We start from the raw sequence: 17500 nt of genomic DNA, 5'->3' as shown, positions 1-17500 counted from the left end.
AGTCAACAAGCAGCACTATTTGGAAATTAAAATTGCATTTGATATTGATCAATTATAATTCATTACATATTCATAAATATATCTTGCTGTTAAAAATACAAACTTATTTACCTTCTGTGTTACAGCTTCTACGACCGAGGGCCAAAAAATTAGGCCTCGGTAAGTTGGACACGGTAAAAAAACAAATAGTGTGTTCGGTCTGGTGACTCTGTCCTCCCACTGATGGCCTGCTGTTTCTCTTCAAAGGCACCGCCTACATCCACGGCATGAAGCACGCTTCTGGCAACTTCATCATCATCATGGACGCAGACCTCTCTCATCATGTGAGTGGAGCTTGTTCCAGTGTGTGTGTGTGTGTGTGTGTGTGTGTGTGTGTGTGTGTGTGTGTGTGTGTGTGTGTGTGTGTGTGTGTGTGTGTGTGTGTGTGTGTGTCAGTTTAAACCCCAAAGATTTTCATGTTCTTGCTCTGTTTTCCTTCCTATAATCTAAAAAGTTCTGAGTGATATTTCACTATTGTCAGGATGATATTTAATTCTTCTTTGTAATTTTTTTTTTTCAGCCCAAGTTTATCCCAGAATTTATTGAGTAAGTGTCTCAAAATTTTGTCACTTTTTATCAGTTCATATATAATTACCAAAATAAATATATATATTTATAGTCACTGAGCCACAAATGGCAGTTTAAAAAATTGTTTCGCCATCTTTAACAGAAAGCAGAAGGAGGGAAATTACGACCTGGTGTCAGGTACTCGTTACCAAGGCAACGGAGGTGTGTACGGCTGGGACCTGCGCAGGAAGCTCATCAGGTAGCTGCTAGCAGCAGTGCTTTGTTTTCAGTTTCGACTCCCTCGAGGCAGCAGTTTAATGTTCTTTGTCTTCGTTCTGGCTCCTCTCGTTCACAGTCGGGGGGCCAACTTTTTGAGCCAAGTGTTGTTGAGACCCGGAGCTTCAGACCTCACAGGCAGCTTCAGGTAAGTGGTGCCAGTTTAGTGGATTAACGCCCGGTTCACACCTGGTATCAACATGTGTTCACAAGTGGACAGCTTGAAGTCCAATCTGTTCAGACCACTTCAGGAGCTGGTCCTAAATCAGGGGTCTCCAACCTTTTTTTCCTCCGAGAGCTACTTTGACAAAATGAAAGTGTCTAAGATCTACTCAGTAACATTCATTCACATAGCTGAGCTCCACCCAAACCAGCTGAAGAAGCTTCTTTTTTGTGAACAATAACAAATTGATACTCAATATACAGATGTTGTGTCACAACAGCTTAAATTGCCACATTGTAGCAGCATTTAACGCAATGCATTCTGGGCCACAATGAAGAACCACGTCCTCAACTGATGTCCTTTGAATAAGCAATAAAAAAATGTCCAGTTGAACTTCTGAGACACATCAGTCACAGTTCATATGTCCAGCGCAGCGCAGACCCCTACCCCTCTCAAACAAAATGATCGAAGCCTGAACCGACATGATCGGGTCGAGCCTGACGGTTCAGCTTTTGAATTACAAACTGGAGTTATCAGACATTTACAAACGTGAAATACGTCACACTTTGTAATTGACGGCACATTCAAATGAGGCTCCGGTGAACGCAGGTGTCGGTTTGTTGAACGCCGGTTGCTTCGACTGCTCACGTTTCTGTTGGTGTTCACGTGTTTATCTATTTGTTTTCTTACACTGCTGCTACTTTTATCTGACTGACGTCAGGTTGTACAAGAAGCATGTTCTGGAGGGTCTGGTGGAGCGGTGCGTGTCCAAAGGGTACGTCTTCCAGATGGAGATGATCGTCCGAGCCAGACAGCTCAACTACACCATCGGAGAGGTGAGATCCTGATTTCAGTTTTAATCACTTGATCTTGTGTTTATTAACTCATTGATGTGGACGCTGCCATGATTTGAGTCTATGTGTGATTTGCTGTTTTCATATTGAGCTGGGAAGACAAAATCTGAAAAAGAAAAAGATTATTAGGAATTTCATTATTCATTTGAGTGAAACACAAGAAACTAAGAAGTGCTTTTTTCATACTTTAGATTGTATGTCAGTCAGAAATAGTAAATTAAATAATAATAGAATTCCATTTTGATCAACTAATCCGTCGGATTCTAATGATGTAATGCTTCACTGTGATTTTGTCTGAAAACCCTGTTCACACTCTGACCAATCAGCAACCAGTGGGTGTGGCTAATGCGATAACGTCGAAGTCGTTCCAATATTAGCGGTCGAATTTCGGCACACAACACACGTTATATGGTGGTCACTGCTGATTGGTTGACGGCTGCTCCAATAGCTTGAACATGAAGCCGAGGTTTTATGCCCAGTAGGATGCAACACCAGGCTGGTTGTATTCAGCACGTCCATATGAACGCTGCCCTCTTGTGGTATCCACGACCTCGTTCACGCGTTGTAGCCATTTAGCAACCAGCAGTGACGTCACCACGGTGGTTTGTGAACGTTATGAATCCTCCAGTTCAGATTCTGTCCGTCACCATCTTGTTAGTTCGGAGCGGTTTGGAGCAGGAAGTGACCATATTTGGACGAGCTGGGGGAGGAGCCAGCGGTGGATCTGACCGATCTGATTGGAAACCTGACGATACTACGTCCCGCCCACCGATAGCTGTAACATGACTGCACCACAGTCTTCTTGAATCTTCTTTTCTAATGAATGAGGGATTATTTTCAGATGGACCTCCAGAAAACTAATAAGAAGGAGTGACTTTAGCTAACAACACCGAGATAACTGATGGACACATTTTATTCACTTTGGATTTGATGAGAGAAGTTGAATGGGAGTCTATGGAGCCGGAGGCTTTTTGGAGCCGACCTCTAGTGGCACTCGCTGGTATTGCAGCTGAAGACACTTCTGGATCAGAACCATTTTACAGACCTGAAGCTACGAACACAAAGTCTGTGGGTGTGATGTGTTTTTAGAAATAGCAGAGTCCATGAAAGTTGTTACTTGTTATATAATAAGTTATTATATTGTAATTTTAGTCATATAGTGTTTTTCTTCATAACCTAATATGTCTGACGGCCTCATCTTCTGTCATTTTGCCTTTTGTATTTCCTGCATTATGTTACCTGCCTGCTAGTTTGCTAAATTATTAGCCAAACAACAGCGCTGTTGCCTAGCAACAGTGTTCTCATGACGACCACGAGCTCATCACTTCCATTTGAAGGAAGTATTCACAATAATATAACTTAAGACTTTAAATACAATTTAGACTCACCTTCGATTTCCCATCAAACCCTCAGAACAGAAGCCGACTTCAGCGTTGTTTTGCTTTTGGACGTGAAACTGATTCTGATTCTTCTTCTTCTTCGTCCTCCTGACGACAGGTGCCCATCTCCTTTGTGGATCGAGTATACGGAGAGTCCAAACTGGGAGGCAACGAGATCGTGTCGTTCGTGAAAGGACTGCTCACGCTCTTCGCTACGACGTGATGAGGACGTCCCGCGGTCCCCTCGTATTTGTCCTCACTTTTAAAGTCCGTCTTTAATACAGTAGTTCTATCAGAGTTGCATTGAAATGACAGTAAACAACAGACGTCTCCGCCTGAAGGAACGCAGCGCTTCACATTCCCATCGGCCTCCGTCATCAGCTCGTCGTTCCCGGAGACGGCCGACCGAAGCGCTCGGCACACGTCCGCCTGCGTCACCTGAGACCGTCGCAAAATGAACAACGTTTGTATGTTTGACTGTTTTGTTTTTGTTTGTTTGTTTTAACCGTGTGTGAAAATGAAAAATGTTGTTACAGACGGTGACCTGCTTCTCTTCATAAGTCATTCATCAAACTGTAACCTGAAACAGACAATATATTCACCTTCAAAGACCTGTGGGTGATGACGATGATGTCTGAATTCATATAAAGCGGTAAAATGTGAAGCCAAATATTTGTAGTTCACTCTTTGATTTTGTTTGCAGCAGTTTGACACTTAAAAAAAACCTTAAAAAACCTCCACCTTTTGGTGCTTCAGTCTCCACCAGCAGCCTTCACGAGGTCGCGTGCTGCTGCCGGAGGTCAACGGGCTCCAGGCTCAGAGCACTTCTTGTATCTCGGTGACCGGCTGACGGACAGGCTGACGGACAGGCTGACGGACAGGCTGCTCCACTATATATATATATATATATATATATATATATATATATATATATATATATATGTGTATATACATGTGGTGGGGGGTTGGGAGGACCCGAATCAGCTGGGGGAGAACTTTTCCCATCACATTAACCATGTGAGAGCAGGTCACCAGCGGACTGAGGGCCGAAGCACAGCTCTTCTCCCGGCTCCGAGCAGGAAAGTAGTCCCGGCAGCTGCAGCAGGATTGGACGGTTGGAAACACTACAGCGCCACCTGTCGTCCGCTCACACCACTCCCGCTGAGTGCTGAGGCACTGTGTACATCCGACCCTCCGCGGGGGGAGGGAGGGGGGGGAGGGGAGAACGCCAGATGTAGCTACACCGCGCATGCGCATCAATCGAAGAAACCCACTCCAAGAAGGACGCCCGCTGTCGGCCGGTTCCCGCCACTACTGCGCCGGGTTGTTTACCCTACAGGAGCCGGACACGGGAACACCGGAGGCCCGCGGCAGGCTGCGTAGGTACGACGGAGGTATTTTTTTTTTTTAAACAAACATTTGCTTAATTGGCCAAATTGATTGACAGACCAATCAAGAGTTTTAATGAGGCGGGCTCACGAGGAGCTCACAATGAGATTATTTATGCTAATCAAGTAGATGTCACTTCCGCCCCTTTTTATTTGCGCCATTTTGGATAGGGCAGTTTCCTCGGCTGGATGTGTGTGTGTATTGTCTGTCAGGAGCAGAATGGGCACAACGTCGTCGGCTGCCGGGCGGTCACAGGCGGAGTTCGGCTCGTTTCGTTGAGAGGGAGCCGGGAGCGCCGGTAGTTGTTCCCCGAGCGGCGGGACATGAGTCCGCCTTCACGGCGCCAGGAGAATGGAGGTTTTCATTGTCTGATGCAGCTCGGAGGCTCCCCGTGCCCGCTGGCCGACCGGAGGGGAAGAGGGTAGCCCGTGTCCGAAGAAGGGACAGCCGGGGGTGGATCGACGGTTCTCCCCCTCACGAAGCAGCTCGTCACCCTCAGCGGATATTAACCGAGTGGAAGTGTCCTTCCGCCGGCTCGGTCCCCGAGGACGTCTCACCCCGACGGGGAGCGCTGGATGCTGGAAGCAGGTAAACTCTCCGTCACGGACCGAGAGCCCGGAGGAGGCTGCCGGAGCCCGCTGCTAGCCGCGGCTACCTGCGGTGATGCGGTGTTGAACTACCGCTGAGGTAACTTACGGATAACCTGCGAGTTGACGGACTTGTCCGGTCGCTTCAGTTTATACCGTGTGTGAGCCCGGAGACGGAGCTCCTCTGAGGGGAGGAGCACGACTTGGTTTAAAAAGCTCCGTGTTGTTTGGTGCGAGTTGGTTAGCTTAGCATGCTAACTTAGCCCCAGTCTTTGTCAGAGAACCTCCGATCTGGTCCTGACAGATGTTGGACCAGACAGATGTTGGACCAGACAGCACTTCAACGGCCATCATCCCGAGCACGAGTTGGGTTGTTGAGTCCCACAGCTTAAAAAAAGAAACACCTCCATGGACACCCACCCCCACCCCCCATCTTTACATCCTCAACGTGGGAGATAGTTTTATCTTCAGGATTGTATATTTGTGAAACGGGAAGTTTTTCCTCAACCTCTTCAAAGGTGGTCCAGAGGTGAGAGGACAGGACTCTACCTGGTTGGACAGGGGGGACGGGCCACTCAGACCGGGGGGGTCAGACAGGTGTGGACCGGGGAGGGGGAGGGAGGGGGTGCATGTAAAGAAAGTTTTTGTGTGTGTGTGTGTGTGTGTGTGTCAGCGTGGATGTCACCAGCAGCGTAAACATCATCCCACCACACACACACACACAGGGAGGAGTGTAAACAGCAGCAGTCAGTGGGAGCAGAGGTTATCACGTCCCAGCAGGGGACAGATGGACAGATGGACAGATGGACAGACGGACGGAGAGCGTGAGGAAATCTGTGGTTGAAGGTTTGAAGGCCTATTTTTTATTTTTTTCCTCCCTCAGCTCCCTCGAAGGGGGAGACCTGTTTTCTGCCAACAGAGCTGAGCAGAGCAGAGCAGAGCAGCCTCCTCTTCCTCCCTCTCCTCCTCCTCCTCCCTCCCTCTCAGCCTCTCCTTGGCTTTTTTCCTCCTCCCCTCCTCCTCTCCATCGCCCCCTCTTTCTCTCACCCTCTTCCATTTTCTCTCTTCCTCACCCTCCCCTCCAAGCCCTGCCTGTCCGACCTCCCCTGCCTCCCCATCCCTTCCCCTCCCCCTCCTCTCCTTCACTTCCGTCGCTCACTCTCTGTCCCTCTCCCCTTTCCTCTCACCCCCCTCCCTCCTCGTCCTCCCACCCAGCTCCCTCATCCTCTCTCACCCTCCCCCCCTCTTCCCTGATCTCTTTCTCTCTCTGGCTCCTTCTGTCCCTCCCCTTCCTCCCTTCCAACATCCCTCCCTCCCCTTCCTCCCTTCCAACATCCCTCCCTCCTCTTCCTCCCTTCCCTCCCCCTCTCTCCCTCCACTGCAGACATATTGTAGAAGCTGCTGCTGACTCAATAGGAGGCGCCATTCTGTGATGGTATTGCGAGGTAGGGAGGAGAGAAAAAAAAAGGGGGCAGGCAGAATATAGAGACGCTTACATAATGGAGGTCCTCTCTAGCGCCATCTACACGTAATGGGAGGAAGCAGGAAAAGGGACGGGGGGGGGGGGGGGGGGGGGGGTAGGTAGGCAGGCAGGCAAGGGGGTTTGTCTTTCACTCACTCTTAACATGTCAGGCAGACAGGAAGTGGACAGACAGACATGTCTCCGCACCAGTGGATCCTCTCTGTTGTCCCTCTTCTTCTTCTCTGTTTTCTAGAAGGGGAATAAGCTGAGGTGTTCACAGGGATTGTTTGGGACTGGTGCTGATTGTTGTCATTGTGTGTCAGCGACCTTTGACCTTTTTAAACATGGAGCTTGTGATGTGAATATGCGCACCGGACCGGCACCACTGTTGAAAAGCCAATTTAATAATATTTACATCTTCTGGCAAGCGGTGACTTTATGAATGCTAGATGATAAAGGAGATAATGAATGGGAGGATGTTGGTTTTACTGTGTTTCTGTCGGCAACCTTTCAACCCGTCGGCTCAGTGACGCTCGGATCAAAACCTCAGAAAATAATTTTACTTTATTGAACAGAAACCACTGAGTGCAAAAATATAACCTGTTATAACGAGCAACAAGTCGCTGAGCAATAGTCATTTTAATTGTTATTTTGTGTCGGAGTTTTTCCTTCTGTTGGAGGTTTCTTCTGTTAAAAGAGAGTTTTTCCTTCTGTTGGAGGTTTCTTAAATGTTAAAAGAGAGTTTTTCCTTCTGTTGGAGGTTTCTTCTGTTAAAAGAGAGTTTTTCCTTCTGTTGGAGGTTTCTTCTGTTAAAAGAGTTTTTCCCTCTGTTGGAGGTTTCTTCATGTTAAAAGAGAGTTTTTCCTTCTGTTGGAGGTTTCTTCTGTTAAAAGAGAGTTTTTCCTTCTGTTGGAGGTTTCTTCTGTTAAAAGAGTTTTTCCTTCTGTTGGAGGTTTCTTCATGTTAAAAGAGAGTTTTTCCTTCTGTTGGAGGTTTCTTCATGTTAAAAGAGAGTTTTTCCTTCTGTTGGAGGTTTCTTCATGTTAAAAGAGAGTTTTTCCTTCTGTTGGAGGTTTCTTCATGTTAAAAGAGAGTTTTTCCTTCTGTTGGAGGTTTCTTCTGTTAAAAGAGAGTTTTTCCTTCTGTTGGAGGTTTCTTCATGTTAAAAGAGAGTTTTTCCTTCTGTTGGAGGTTTCTTCTGTTAAAAGAGAGTTTTTCCTTCTGTTGGAGGTTTCTTCTGTTAAAAGAGAGTTTTTCCTTCTGTTGGAGGTTTCTTCATGTTAAAAGAGAGTTTTTCCTTCTGTTGGAGGTTTCTTCTGTTAAAAGAGAGTTTTTCCTTCTGTTGGAGGTTTCTTCATGTTAAAAGAGAGTTTTTCCTTCTGTTGGAGGTTTCTTCTGTAAAGAGAGTTTTTCCTTCTGTTGGAGGTTTCTTCTGTAAAGAGAGTTTTTCCTTCTGTTGGAGGTTTCTTCTGTTAAAAGAGAGTTTTTCCTTCTGTTGGAGGTTTCTTCATGTGAAAAGAGAGTTTTTCCTTCTGTTGGAAGTTTCTTCTGTTAAAAGAGAGTTTTTCCTTTTGTTGGAGGTTTCTTCTGTTAAGAGAGTTTTTCCTTCCTTCTGTTGGAGGTTACACTTGAGTAAAGCACACCTTTGAGTGTAATATTGCGATTATACAACAAGTTACCAACTAAATGAAATATTTTTTTCACATTGTGCGGCAATTCGCTCTCAAAATATAAAACTTTTTGTTCGTGCGACCTCCATTTCCATGGCAACACATGGAGTATGACTAACAACTGGAAAACAATCTGTCTCGTCGGTAGACGCTTATGTAGCGTATGTAATGTTTACTACTCCAGGAAATAGTCGGACCCTTAGCAACCACCTAGCAACAGAGAGGATTTCTAGTCTCCAACTGAATAAATACAGAACATAGAAACATTAAACTGATCAGCTAATTCAGTCTGGTTGGAACAAAGATATCTGATGAACAAAGATATCCATGGACTCATGTGTTTTAACATTTTAGCTCCGTGTCATGTGTTCAAACCAAACCGGTCCAGCTAGCCTCCTCTAGGATTGTAAGTGCGTGACTATCCGTGGTGTTACGGTACGGGTGCTCGGAGCGACCAAAAAGGACCAAAAGAGACCCGACTTCACCAAATGGGTCATTTAATACAAGTATAACAACTATAACTATTCTATATTCCCATTGAGGAGGTGGAGTGGTATTTCTAGTGATGAGCAGGATGTGATGTCATGATGATTTGTTCCAGATGTTCAGTTGACCAATCAGATCTCTGGGGGCGGAGCTACTTGCTTGTGTAGTGTGATTTCAAACATATTGCATGATGCAGAAGTATTGTGATTTATTGCCTTTTCTGTAAATAATGTCCCCAAAGAATCTCTCTCTGCATCAGTTTGATAAAATCTGTTCATCTCACTTAAATCACTTTTATTGCAGTGAAACAGGAAGCAGACAGACTCACCAACACTGTCATAAACACCTCTCATTAACGTTGCATGAACCTGACAAACGTATTTATATAAAAACCTGGCGTCCATGAATTTATACGATATTGCCCCACAAAATATTACAATTCTCAGTTCATGATTTTCCTAACACGTTGTGCAAGATGTGAAAACGGCAGTATTGGTTTTAATTTAAATGTCCACTTTTTGAATAAAAGGTCACACTTTGGGTTCGTCATCAGAAGCACAGCAGCTTCTTGACTCCGATGGCTGCTGCTTACAGATGTGAAAATGACTACCTGTCTGCAATTACATCTCAATAAAGCCAATAAAAACAGCATAGTAATGCCAAAAAGCTGTGACTTTGTCTTGTGGAAAGTTTCATATTCCTTGCAACTTCCACATTTAGCTGTTAGTTTATTTAAGTAACCAGTCCTTTTACTTCCTGACGTTTGGATCCAGTTTCCAGACACCTGTTCAGATTCTGAGGTTTCTTCCTGTTAAGAGAGTTTTTCCTTCCTGCTGTTGGAGGTTTTTCTCCCTTAAGGAGGACTATGTTCCTCCTGGCTTACATGGGAGTGTTTGAATTGTAGGGTTCCTGTGTATAATGTTGTAAAGTTTTGTGTTCAGTGTGATGATGTCCCCACACCTGTTGATAGACGCTGTGTGTGTTTTGTGTCCAGGCAGGCAAAATGTTCCAGCTCCCCGTCAATAACCTGGGCAGTCTGCGCAAAGCCAGGAAAAATGTCAAGAAGGTCCTGGGCGACATCGGGATGGAGTTCTGCAGAGATCACCTGGAGGTGAGACCAATCTGCCTCTGGCTCAACACACCAGGAGGAGCTTCCACAGTTTAGTTCTTATACTAACAAACACAATGTGAATTTCTTCAGATTCACACTGACTGCATCACATTTAAAGTTTTTTTTTTGGAAACACAGCCTCAATGTACGTGGGTCAGTCTGGGAAGTGAGGATCCAGCAGCACGGGGCCGGGTACTGCAGCATGAATGTATATAATGTAATATAACACCAATGTATTGGCTGGATTCATATAATGTAGCACGTACAGTACTGTGATTACCCTCATTGACATTGTGTCCTCCTCCTCCTCCTGTGTCTCATTTAATGGAGAAGAAAAAGGCTTAAAAGCATACAACTTTACATAATTCAACATAAACATGGAGAATTACACAGATTCGGTCACATTCGATGGGCTTTTAAGGAATTGTGAATTTCAACTCCTAATTTTTTGACAGATTTTAGTGTAAAAATAAAATATGTAAAGAGACCATACGTAAACATACAGACATATTTCAGGACCAACGTGTGTCCCAGAGGACAGTAGACAGCTGGAAGCAGAGGTGAGAGTTCAAGCCTGCAAAAGACTTCGGAGGAAATCAGCATTTGATTGACATGCAAAACAGCAGAGGATCATTTTGTGTGTTTGATGCTGTGTTCCAGATGTTGTGGTGGTGTTCCAGATGTTGTTCAAGATGTTGTAGTGTTGTCCAGATGTTGTGGTGGTGTTCCAGATGTTGTAGTGGTGTCCAGATGTTGTGGTGGTGTTCCAGATGTTGTTCCAGATGTTGTAGTGGTGTTCCAGATGTTGTAGTGGTGTTCCAGATGATGTTCCAGATGTTGTGTTGGTATTCCAGATGTTGTTCCAGATATTGTAGTGGTGTTCCAGATGATGTTCCAGATGTTGTGGTGGTATTCCAGATGTTGTTCCAGATATTGTAGTGGTGTTCCAGATGTTGTTCCAGATGTTGTAGTGGTGTTCCAGATGTTGTACTGGTTTTCCAGATGTTGTACTGGTGTTCACACTGTCAGTACAGAAACATCAGAGTAAAAAAAGAAGTGTGAAACTCTGGACACTTTCCACCCTAAACAGTCGCCATCTTGGCTCCGTAGAGGAAGGGGGCGTGGCCACAAAAACACGCTGATTTCTGGGTAAAATAATTAAAGCTGCAGATATTTTGGAAGGTGACCTGTTCACATGATGAGGTCATTTCCTGTCTGTGATTTGAAACAACACGATTGTTAAACTCCTGTTCTACCCAGTAAGAGTCCTGACATGGAAGAGAACTATTGGTTAGTGTCCTGAGGGAAGTCTGTCATCTGGAACACAGCATGAGTCTTGCATGTTATCAAATCTGTTGCTTAAAGTTACCCAGAATCCTTCACTCGGTCCCCCCACGTGCAGATGTAACACCACAGAAAGAAATGGTTTGTCGCTGCGTTGTGAATGTGTGATTGCATCTTTGTTTCATCACGATCGTGTGTTAAATCTTCACTTCTTTGGTCGGTAGGACTATAAAGACTTCACTCCTCCAGACGTGTACATAAAGCACACCAGCTGGGAGGATGTGTGCATGTGGGAGCCGTCGCATACCAAAGTCCAGGTGTGTGACCAACACTCAGAGTTCATGTTTTAACTCTGTTGTTATGCATTTTGTTTCTTTTATATATTTTTAGATGTGCCTTTATATCTGTTTTAATGTGAAACGCTGCATGTAATGTTTGAGCAACATTTCTTGTATGAAAGGTGATTATTATTATTATTATTATTATTATTATTATTATATTATAAATATCCTGTTTGGTTTTTTTTGCACAGGTATTGAAATAGATTATTGTGGTTTGTTTTTTGAATACGAGTGTGCGTTGTGGCTGGTTGTGAGTTGATTTCCTCGTCCTCTGTGTCTCCAGGACTACAGATCGAAGCCTTTCTGCTGCTCCGGCTGCCTCTTTTCATCCAAGTACTTCTCTGCATACAAGAGCCACTTCCGCAACGTGCACAGCGAGGACTTCGAGAACAACATTCTGCTCAACTGCCCGTACTGCACCTACAATGGCAACAAAAAGACCCTGGAAACGCACATCAAGCTCTTCCACATGCCCAACAGCGTCGTGCGGCAGGGCCCCGGCGGGATGGTGGCGGGCGGCGTCGTGATGAAGGACGGCGTGCTGAAGAGGAGCGGCGACAGCGTGGAGCAGGCGGTGTACTACTGCAAGAAGTGCACCTACAGGGACCCTTTGTACAATGTGGTGCGAAAGCACATCTACCGGGAACACTTTCAGCCGGTGGCGCAGCCCTACATCGTGAAGCCCGGCGACAAGGCTCAGAACGGCGGCGCCGACGGGAACAACGGCAGCAACCAGATCCACTGCAAGAAGTGTCTGTTCGTCCCGCGGACCTACGAGGCGCTCGTTCAGCACGTCATCGAGGACCACGAGAGGATCGGCTACCAGGTGACGGCGATGATCGGACACACCAGCGTGATCGTCCCCCGCCCCAAACCCATCATCATGATCCCCCCCAAAACCCAAGGAGACAAGACCATCATCGGGATGGGCCCCAAAGGCGCCGTCATGGCGACGACCAGGACCGCCGGCTCCCAGCAGCTGGGCCGGGTGATCATCTCGTCCAAGGCCGGCTTCAACTCTCTGCTGTCCGGGATGAAACACGACGCGGTCGGGCTGAAGGCCGGCTCCGCCCAACCGTTCTCCATCGGCAACCAGCAGGTCCGAGTGACTCTGCCGGGGAACGCCCAGGTTTCGGTGCCGCTGCAGTCGCACGCGGCGAAGCAGCTGATCTCCGGCGGCGGCCTGCGGAGCCCGGTCATGGTCGGCTCCTCCTCGCTCAAATCCAACCCTCTGGGTTCCCGCGTCCAGGCGGCGGCCACCACCGTCGCCTCCGTCACGGCCAAGAAAGGAGGCTCGTCGGTCCTCGGCACCTCCTACACCCAGAAGTGGAAGATCTGCACCATCTGCAACGAGCTCTTCCCGGAGAACGTGTACAGCTCCCACTTTGAGAAGGAGCACAAGGCGGAGAAGGTTCCCGCCGTGGCCAACTACATCATGAAGATCCACAACTTCACCAGCAAGTGTCTCTACTGCAACCGCTACCTGCCCAGCGACACGCTCCTGAACCACATGTTGATCCACGGCCTGTCCTGCCCGCACTGCCGCGCCACCTTCAACGACGTGGAGAAGATGGTGGCGCACATGCGGCTCTCGCATCCGGACGAGAAGGTGGGCCCGCGCACGGACTCCCCCCTGACCTTTGACCTCACCCTGCAGCAGGGCAACCCCAAAAATGTTCAGCTGATCGTCACGACGTACAACATGAGAGACGCGCCCGAGGAGTCGGTGGCGTTTCACGCTCAGAACAACAACTCGTCCGCGTCCAACCTGTCGGCGTCGCTCGTATCAGGAAAGAGGTCGATGCCTCCTCATCCGCCCAAAACCCCGTCGGGGCCCGCGGACGGCACCTCGGCCAAGAGCGCCCCTCAGGCCTCGGTGCCCTACAAGAGGGACGTGGGCAAGACTCTGTGTCCTCTCTGCTTCTCCATCCTCAAGGGCCCGATCTCGGACTCTCTGGCCCACCATCTGAGGGACCGGCACCAGGTGATCCAGACGGTCCACCCCGTAGAAAAGAAACTCACCTACAAGTGCATCCACTGTTTGGGCGTTTACACGAGCAACATGACGGCCTCCACCATCACTCTGCACCTGGTGCACTGTCGAGGCGTCGGGAAGTCCCAGAACGGGCAGGAGAGCCGGGCCGCGCATTCCTCTCGGGTCGGCCAGGTCCAGAGCGGCGCTCTGAAACGGGCCGGCTTCGACGGCTCGGACACTAGCGCGCCAAAACGAAGGAGGCCGGGACCGCCGGGGGAGCGGGCCCACCCTCGGGATCTCAACGGTCCGTCCGCCTTCGTGGAGAACCCGGATGAGCCCGTGGTTCTGGCTCTCGACCCGAAAGGACACGAAAACCAGTCGTACGAATCCAGGAAGGCGTTTCTGACGCAGTATTTCAACCGAGCGCCGTACCCGTCGCAGCGGGAGGTGGAGAAGCTGGCGGCCAGTCTGTGGCTGTGGAAGTCCGACATCTCCAGCCACTTCGTCAACAGGCGGAGGAAATGCGTGCAGGAGTGCGAAGGCCACGGCGCCAGCGTGCTGCTCGGGTTCAGCATGCACGAGCTGAGCAAAGTGAGTCACGAGCTGGCGCTGGAGCAGGGCGGCGTGTTCGAGGGCCGACACAGCAAGCGGCGGACGTCGAGGGCGCGGAGGGGCGTGTCGGAGCGGGCTCTGCAGAGACACCGGGAGCTGGTGGCGGCCAACGGCGGCGCGGCTCCGCCCGCCGGGAAGGCGGCGCCGTCCGCTCCCAAACCTCACGGCGCCGGCAGAGACCAAACCGAGACAATCAACAGCACCTTACCACAGAAAATACCTCTCGACCTCTCCGAGCCCATCGCCGTCGACTCCGACAGCGACGAGGAAGAGCGGCGGGACGATGACGAGGACCCGGAGGGAGAGGTGCGTCTCCATGGCAACCAACCGCTTCCTGAAGCCAAGGAGAGAACGGAGTCGAGGACGGGGGCCAAGACCGCTTCAGATCTGGATGACGTGTCGGACGAAGACGACGACGACGATGACGACGACGACGAGGAGGAAGAGGAGGAGGAGGAGGAGGATGATGATGATGATGATGACGATGAGGACGACGAGGACGACGAGGACGAAGGAGCACACGTGGAGAACGGCTTCGGGCCCGCGGGCCGGCCGGCTGCTAAAGGAAGGGACGCTCTCCCCATCATCATCCCTAAGTTTGTTCCGTCGTCGGCGAGGAGCGGCAGAGACGGAGGCCAGCTGGGGAAGCAGCAGGTCTGACGGAGGACGGCGGAAAGACTTCACGCAAAGATCCGACCAGCGCCAACACATCTGCCTCGCCTGAACCCACGGACACGCCGCGGGTCCGCCGGGCTTCTGCGAAGGAGCCGCGGAGGGAAATCCAGACAAGCCATCCGAGGACGCGGCGGCAGGACTCGGCGAGCAGCTACGACTGATGTAAAGATTTGTTCTCAAAGTTTTTAACGTTTTTTTTTCCCCCCCCACCGAGTGGAAGGGGAGCAGAGACAGTGAAGTTACACCAAACAAACAGACTCCACGTTTTTTGCCTTCTGTAAACTTTATTACATTGAGATGAGGAGTTATTTACGGTGGTTGGAAGTGTGGCTTCAGATGCGGAGCCGTTTTGAGGTTAAAGCTTTTGAGCCGACCAGATAATCCACCATCTTTCATGTAGTTCTACTGAGGTAGGTAGTGTACATTTGTACAGTCTTTTAGACATGTTTGGACAGATGTTGCCGTACATGTACCCCTAAATATTTGCTATTACATGTGTGTAAGGTAGCGTCATATGTTCTACATGCTTAACAGTAGGTGTCGCATTGGTGGCTGGTATTTTCCTGTATGTTTAAGTTTATTTTTTAACAAAAAAAATAGGGTTTTTTCTTTTGTTTTTTTTGTTTGCAAAATAATATATCTATATCTAAATAAAATGACAGTTTTGGGTTTTTTTTGCTCTAATCTTGATTAGATTTTATTTTTTTAATTTTGTTTTTTTTCTGAAGGACTAGTGGCACCAAGCTCTTCTCATTCTGCTCCAGTATAAAGGAGCATTTCATCTACTTTTTGCTCATTAGCCTTGACTGTACTTGTACATGCTTTCTATTTTCACCATTTGAACTTGATGTTTCTTTGGGCCCCCCCTTCACCCCCCCCCCCCCCCCCCCCCCCCCCCAAGACCAGACAGTAACCACCATACTGTCGACCACACATGTGAAAGCAGTTTTTCTGTTTCCCCAAAAAGACGTAGTTGTGTTTACTATGTGTTCTTTGAATTGTGTATTTGTTTTATGTTTTCATTTTTCACTTTAAGCATTTATGAATAATAAAGTGCTGTAATTGTGCTTCTCACAGAGCCAGTTGGCCGTGCCGGTTTCTTTGTTCAGAGTGAAGAACAGAGGGATTGTGCACACCGATGATTCCTGGTGCTTGTTGATGCACAGCAGTACAGAGAAGAGCTTTTCACTGCGTTGCTCTCTTTTAGCTTTAAGCATCGGAAACCTGCTTTTGTCTGCCAGTCTAAACATTTCTCCTTAAATTTGATTTCTTAAAACTGAAAGGAGGATACTCCTCCGTACAGGCCTATGGGTGTTTGATTTATGGTGCAAAATACGCTTTTGATGGCTGTTTTTAAATACTGTATCGCCGTGGAAGAGATTCCCCAGGTATCCCAAAGGTCACCAGGTCATTAAAGGTCCCATATTTACTGTTTTCCTGTGTTTTATTTGCAGTCGTGATTTCCATCAGATCATTTTGGGGTTTTGAGTACCAAAACTAAAAAATAGAAGCTAGTTTTACATCTCTGTTGAGAGTTTTACCGACAGCATCCTGTCTTTAGGGCCCTCTCTTCTGATTGGACGACTCTTTTCTGAGATACATGCCCGGGCCAATCAGGTTTTATCCGTTATGTAGCTCGCCAGCTCCGCGATAGAACGACAACTTGTTTTCTTCCACATAAAGGTTTGGACAGAGGGCGGTGCTGAGGCTGGACATGAGCAGATTTGTGACATCACAAAGTTATGGTAGCCAAAGCAGCACTCCTGCTGCATACGGTCTACACACACAATATATATATAAATGGAAATCTGAATTTATACAATATGGGATCTTTAATGAGACTCAGAAAATGGGTCATTTTCAGTTTTCTTTTACAACTTCAGCCCCTCAATGTCTTTAAAATAAAATCTAAAAGAACCAACATCTTGCAGCTCATGACCACTGAGGCCATAACTTGGAAAGAAGTTTTTTGTTTCAGACCAGAAAGATTGAAATCCACCACTGTAGTGAAACTGCCGGTTTGGATGTCTCAACTTTAAATCTTTCATCAAATGCAAAAAAATATCTCGGTTGCAAAGTATTGGAAATATGTACTTTTTGAAATAAAACACTCAGCTAGAAAAACAGTGAATTTATTCATAAAATGCTCGGTGACTTGAGGAGGGAGGGGGCCGTGATCAAAGAAATAAGCCTTTGTTTCATCACGTTTAGTTAGTAGTGAACTTTTGAATCTAGTGTCTTGAGTACAGTTGTTGCCATGGCATCAGAGTAAAACCTCCAGTAATACCTCCAGGTATGATGAAGATCTCCCCCCCCCCCCCCCCCCCAAGTCAAAATCCTTTTTCAGAGAGTTAAAATTAGCCAGTTAAATATTTCATTCACCAGTCAGGTCTGAAGTGTCCTGACGTTTCCATTATCCTTCAGCGCATCCTAATGAGGTTTCCATTGCTTTGTGGTTTGGAAGGACAGCAGGGAGTCATGTTGTTCCCTCTTTGTATCATAACAGAAATATATATATTCTCCGTCCACCACAACATAAACGAGGAACACCTTGAATGAAGGAGTTCACTTTCGAAAAATATCCAGCATGTAAAAGCTGAAAACCGATTTACCCGCACAAGAGGAGAGTTTTTTTCCTGGTCAGATGGACAACGCGGTATCACGGCAAAACGTGAAGTAGCCACACTTCG

General features: G+C 47.6%; 2 protein-coding genes across 4 annotated transcripts in view; both read left to right on the top strand.

Moving 5' to 3' along the window:
- The window catches only part of dpm1 (dolichyl-phosphate mannosyltransferase subunit 1, catalytic), a 4545-nt gene extending 657 nt beyond the window's left edge, over positions 1-3888 (top strand). The window contains exons 3-9 of the mRNA XM_069169216.1: positions 126-159; positions 247-323; positions 560-585; positions 710-805; positions 902-970; positions 1707-1821; positions 3337-3888. Of these exons, the coding sequence (XP_069025317.1) occupies positions 126-159; positions 247-323; positions 560-585; positions 710-805; positions 902-970; positions 1707-1821; positions 3337-3441 (522 nt within the window). The 3' untranslated portion in view covers positions 3442-3888. The remainder of the gene's footprint in view (positions 1-125; positions 160-246; positions 324-559; positions 586-709; positions 806-901; positions 971-1706; positions 1822-3336) is intronic.
- A 614-nt stretch (positions 3889-4502) lies between these two features.
- On the top strand, positions 4503-15888 carry adnpb (activity-dependent neuroprotector homeobox b). 3 transcript variants are annotated; one of them, XM_069169146.1, is made up of 5 exons: positions 4514-4601; positions 4783-5195; positions 9807-9923; positions 11432-11524; positions 11832-15888. In XM_069169146.1, exons 3-5 carry the CDS (start codon positions 9816-9818, stop codon positions 14793-14795), a joined length of 3165 nt encoding a protein of 1054 aa, XP_069025247.1. In that variant the 5' UTR covers positions 4514-4601; positions 4783-5195; positions 9807-9815; the 3' UTR covers positions 14796-15888. The 3 variants fall into 3 exon arrangements, with proteins under 3 accessions (XP_069025248.1, XP_069025247.1, XP_069025246.1); XM_069169147.1 differs by lacking the exon at positions 4783-5195 and having other exon boundaries at positions 4503-4601; XM_069169145.1 differs by lacking the exon at positions 4514-4601 and having other exon boundaries at positions 4633-5195.
- Positions 15889-17500: the final 1612 nt, after the last annotated feature.

Source organism: Embiotoca jacksoni, unplaced genomic scaffold (assembly GCF_022577435.1).
Source record: "Embiotoca jacksoni isolate LCO1_2020_lvr unplaced genomic scaffold, fEmbJac1.0.p SCAF_43, whole genome shotgun sequence".
Taxonomy (NCBI): domain Eukaryota; kingdom Metazoa; phylum Chordata; class Actinopteri; family Embiotocidae; genus Embiotoca; species Embiotoca jacksoni.
Note: the sequence above shows the minus strand (reverse complement) of the source record. Positions and strands in the feature narration are given on the sequence as shown.

Bases quoted from the DNA above. Each gene is read 5' to 3' on its own strand.
- adnpb (XM_069169147.1), top strand. From the start codon at position 9,816: ATGTTCCAGCTCCCCGTCAATAACCTGGGCAGTCTGCGCAAAGCCAGG. The intron at 9,924-11,431 runs GTGAGACCAATC...TTTGGTCGGTAG, and splicing joins TCTGCAGAGATCACCTGGAG to GACTATAAAGACTTCACTCC. The intron at 11,525-11,831 runs GTGTGTGACCAA...CTGTGTCTCCAG, and splicing joins CGTCGCATACCAAAGTCCAG to GACTACAGATCGAAGCCTTT.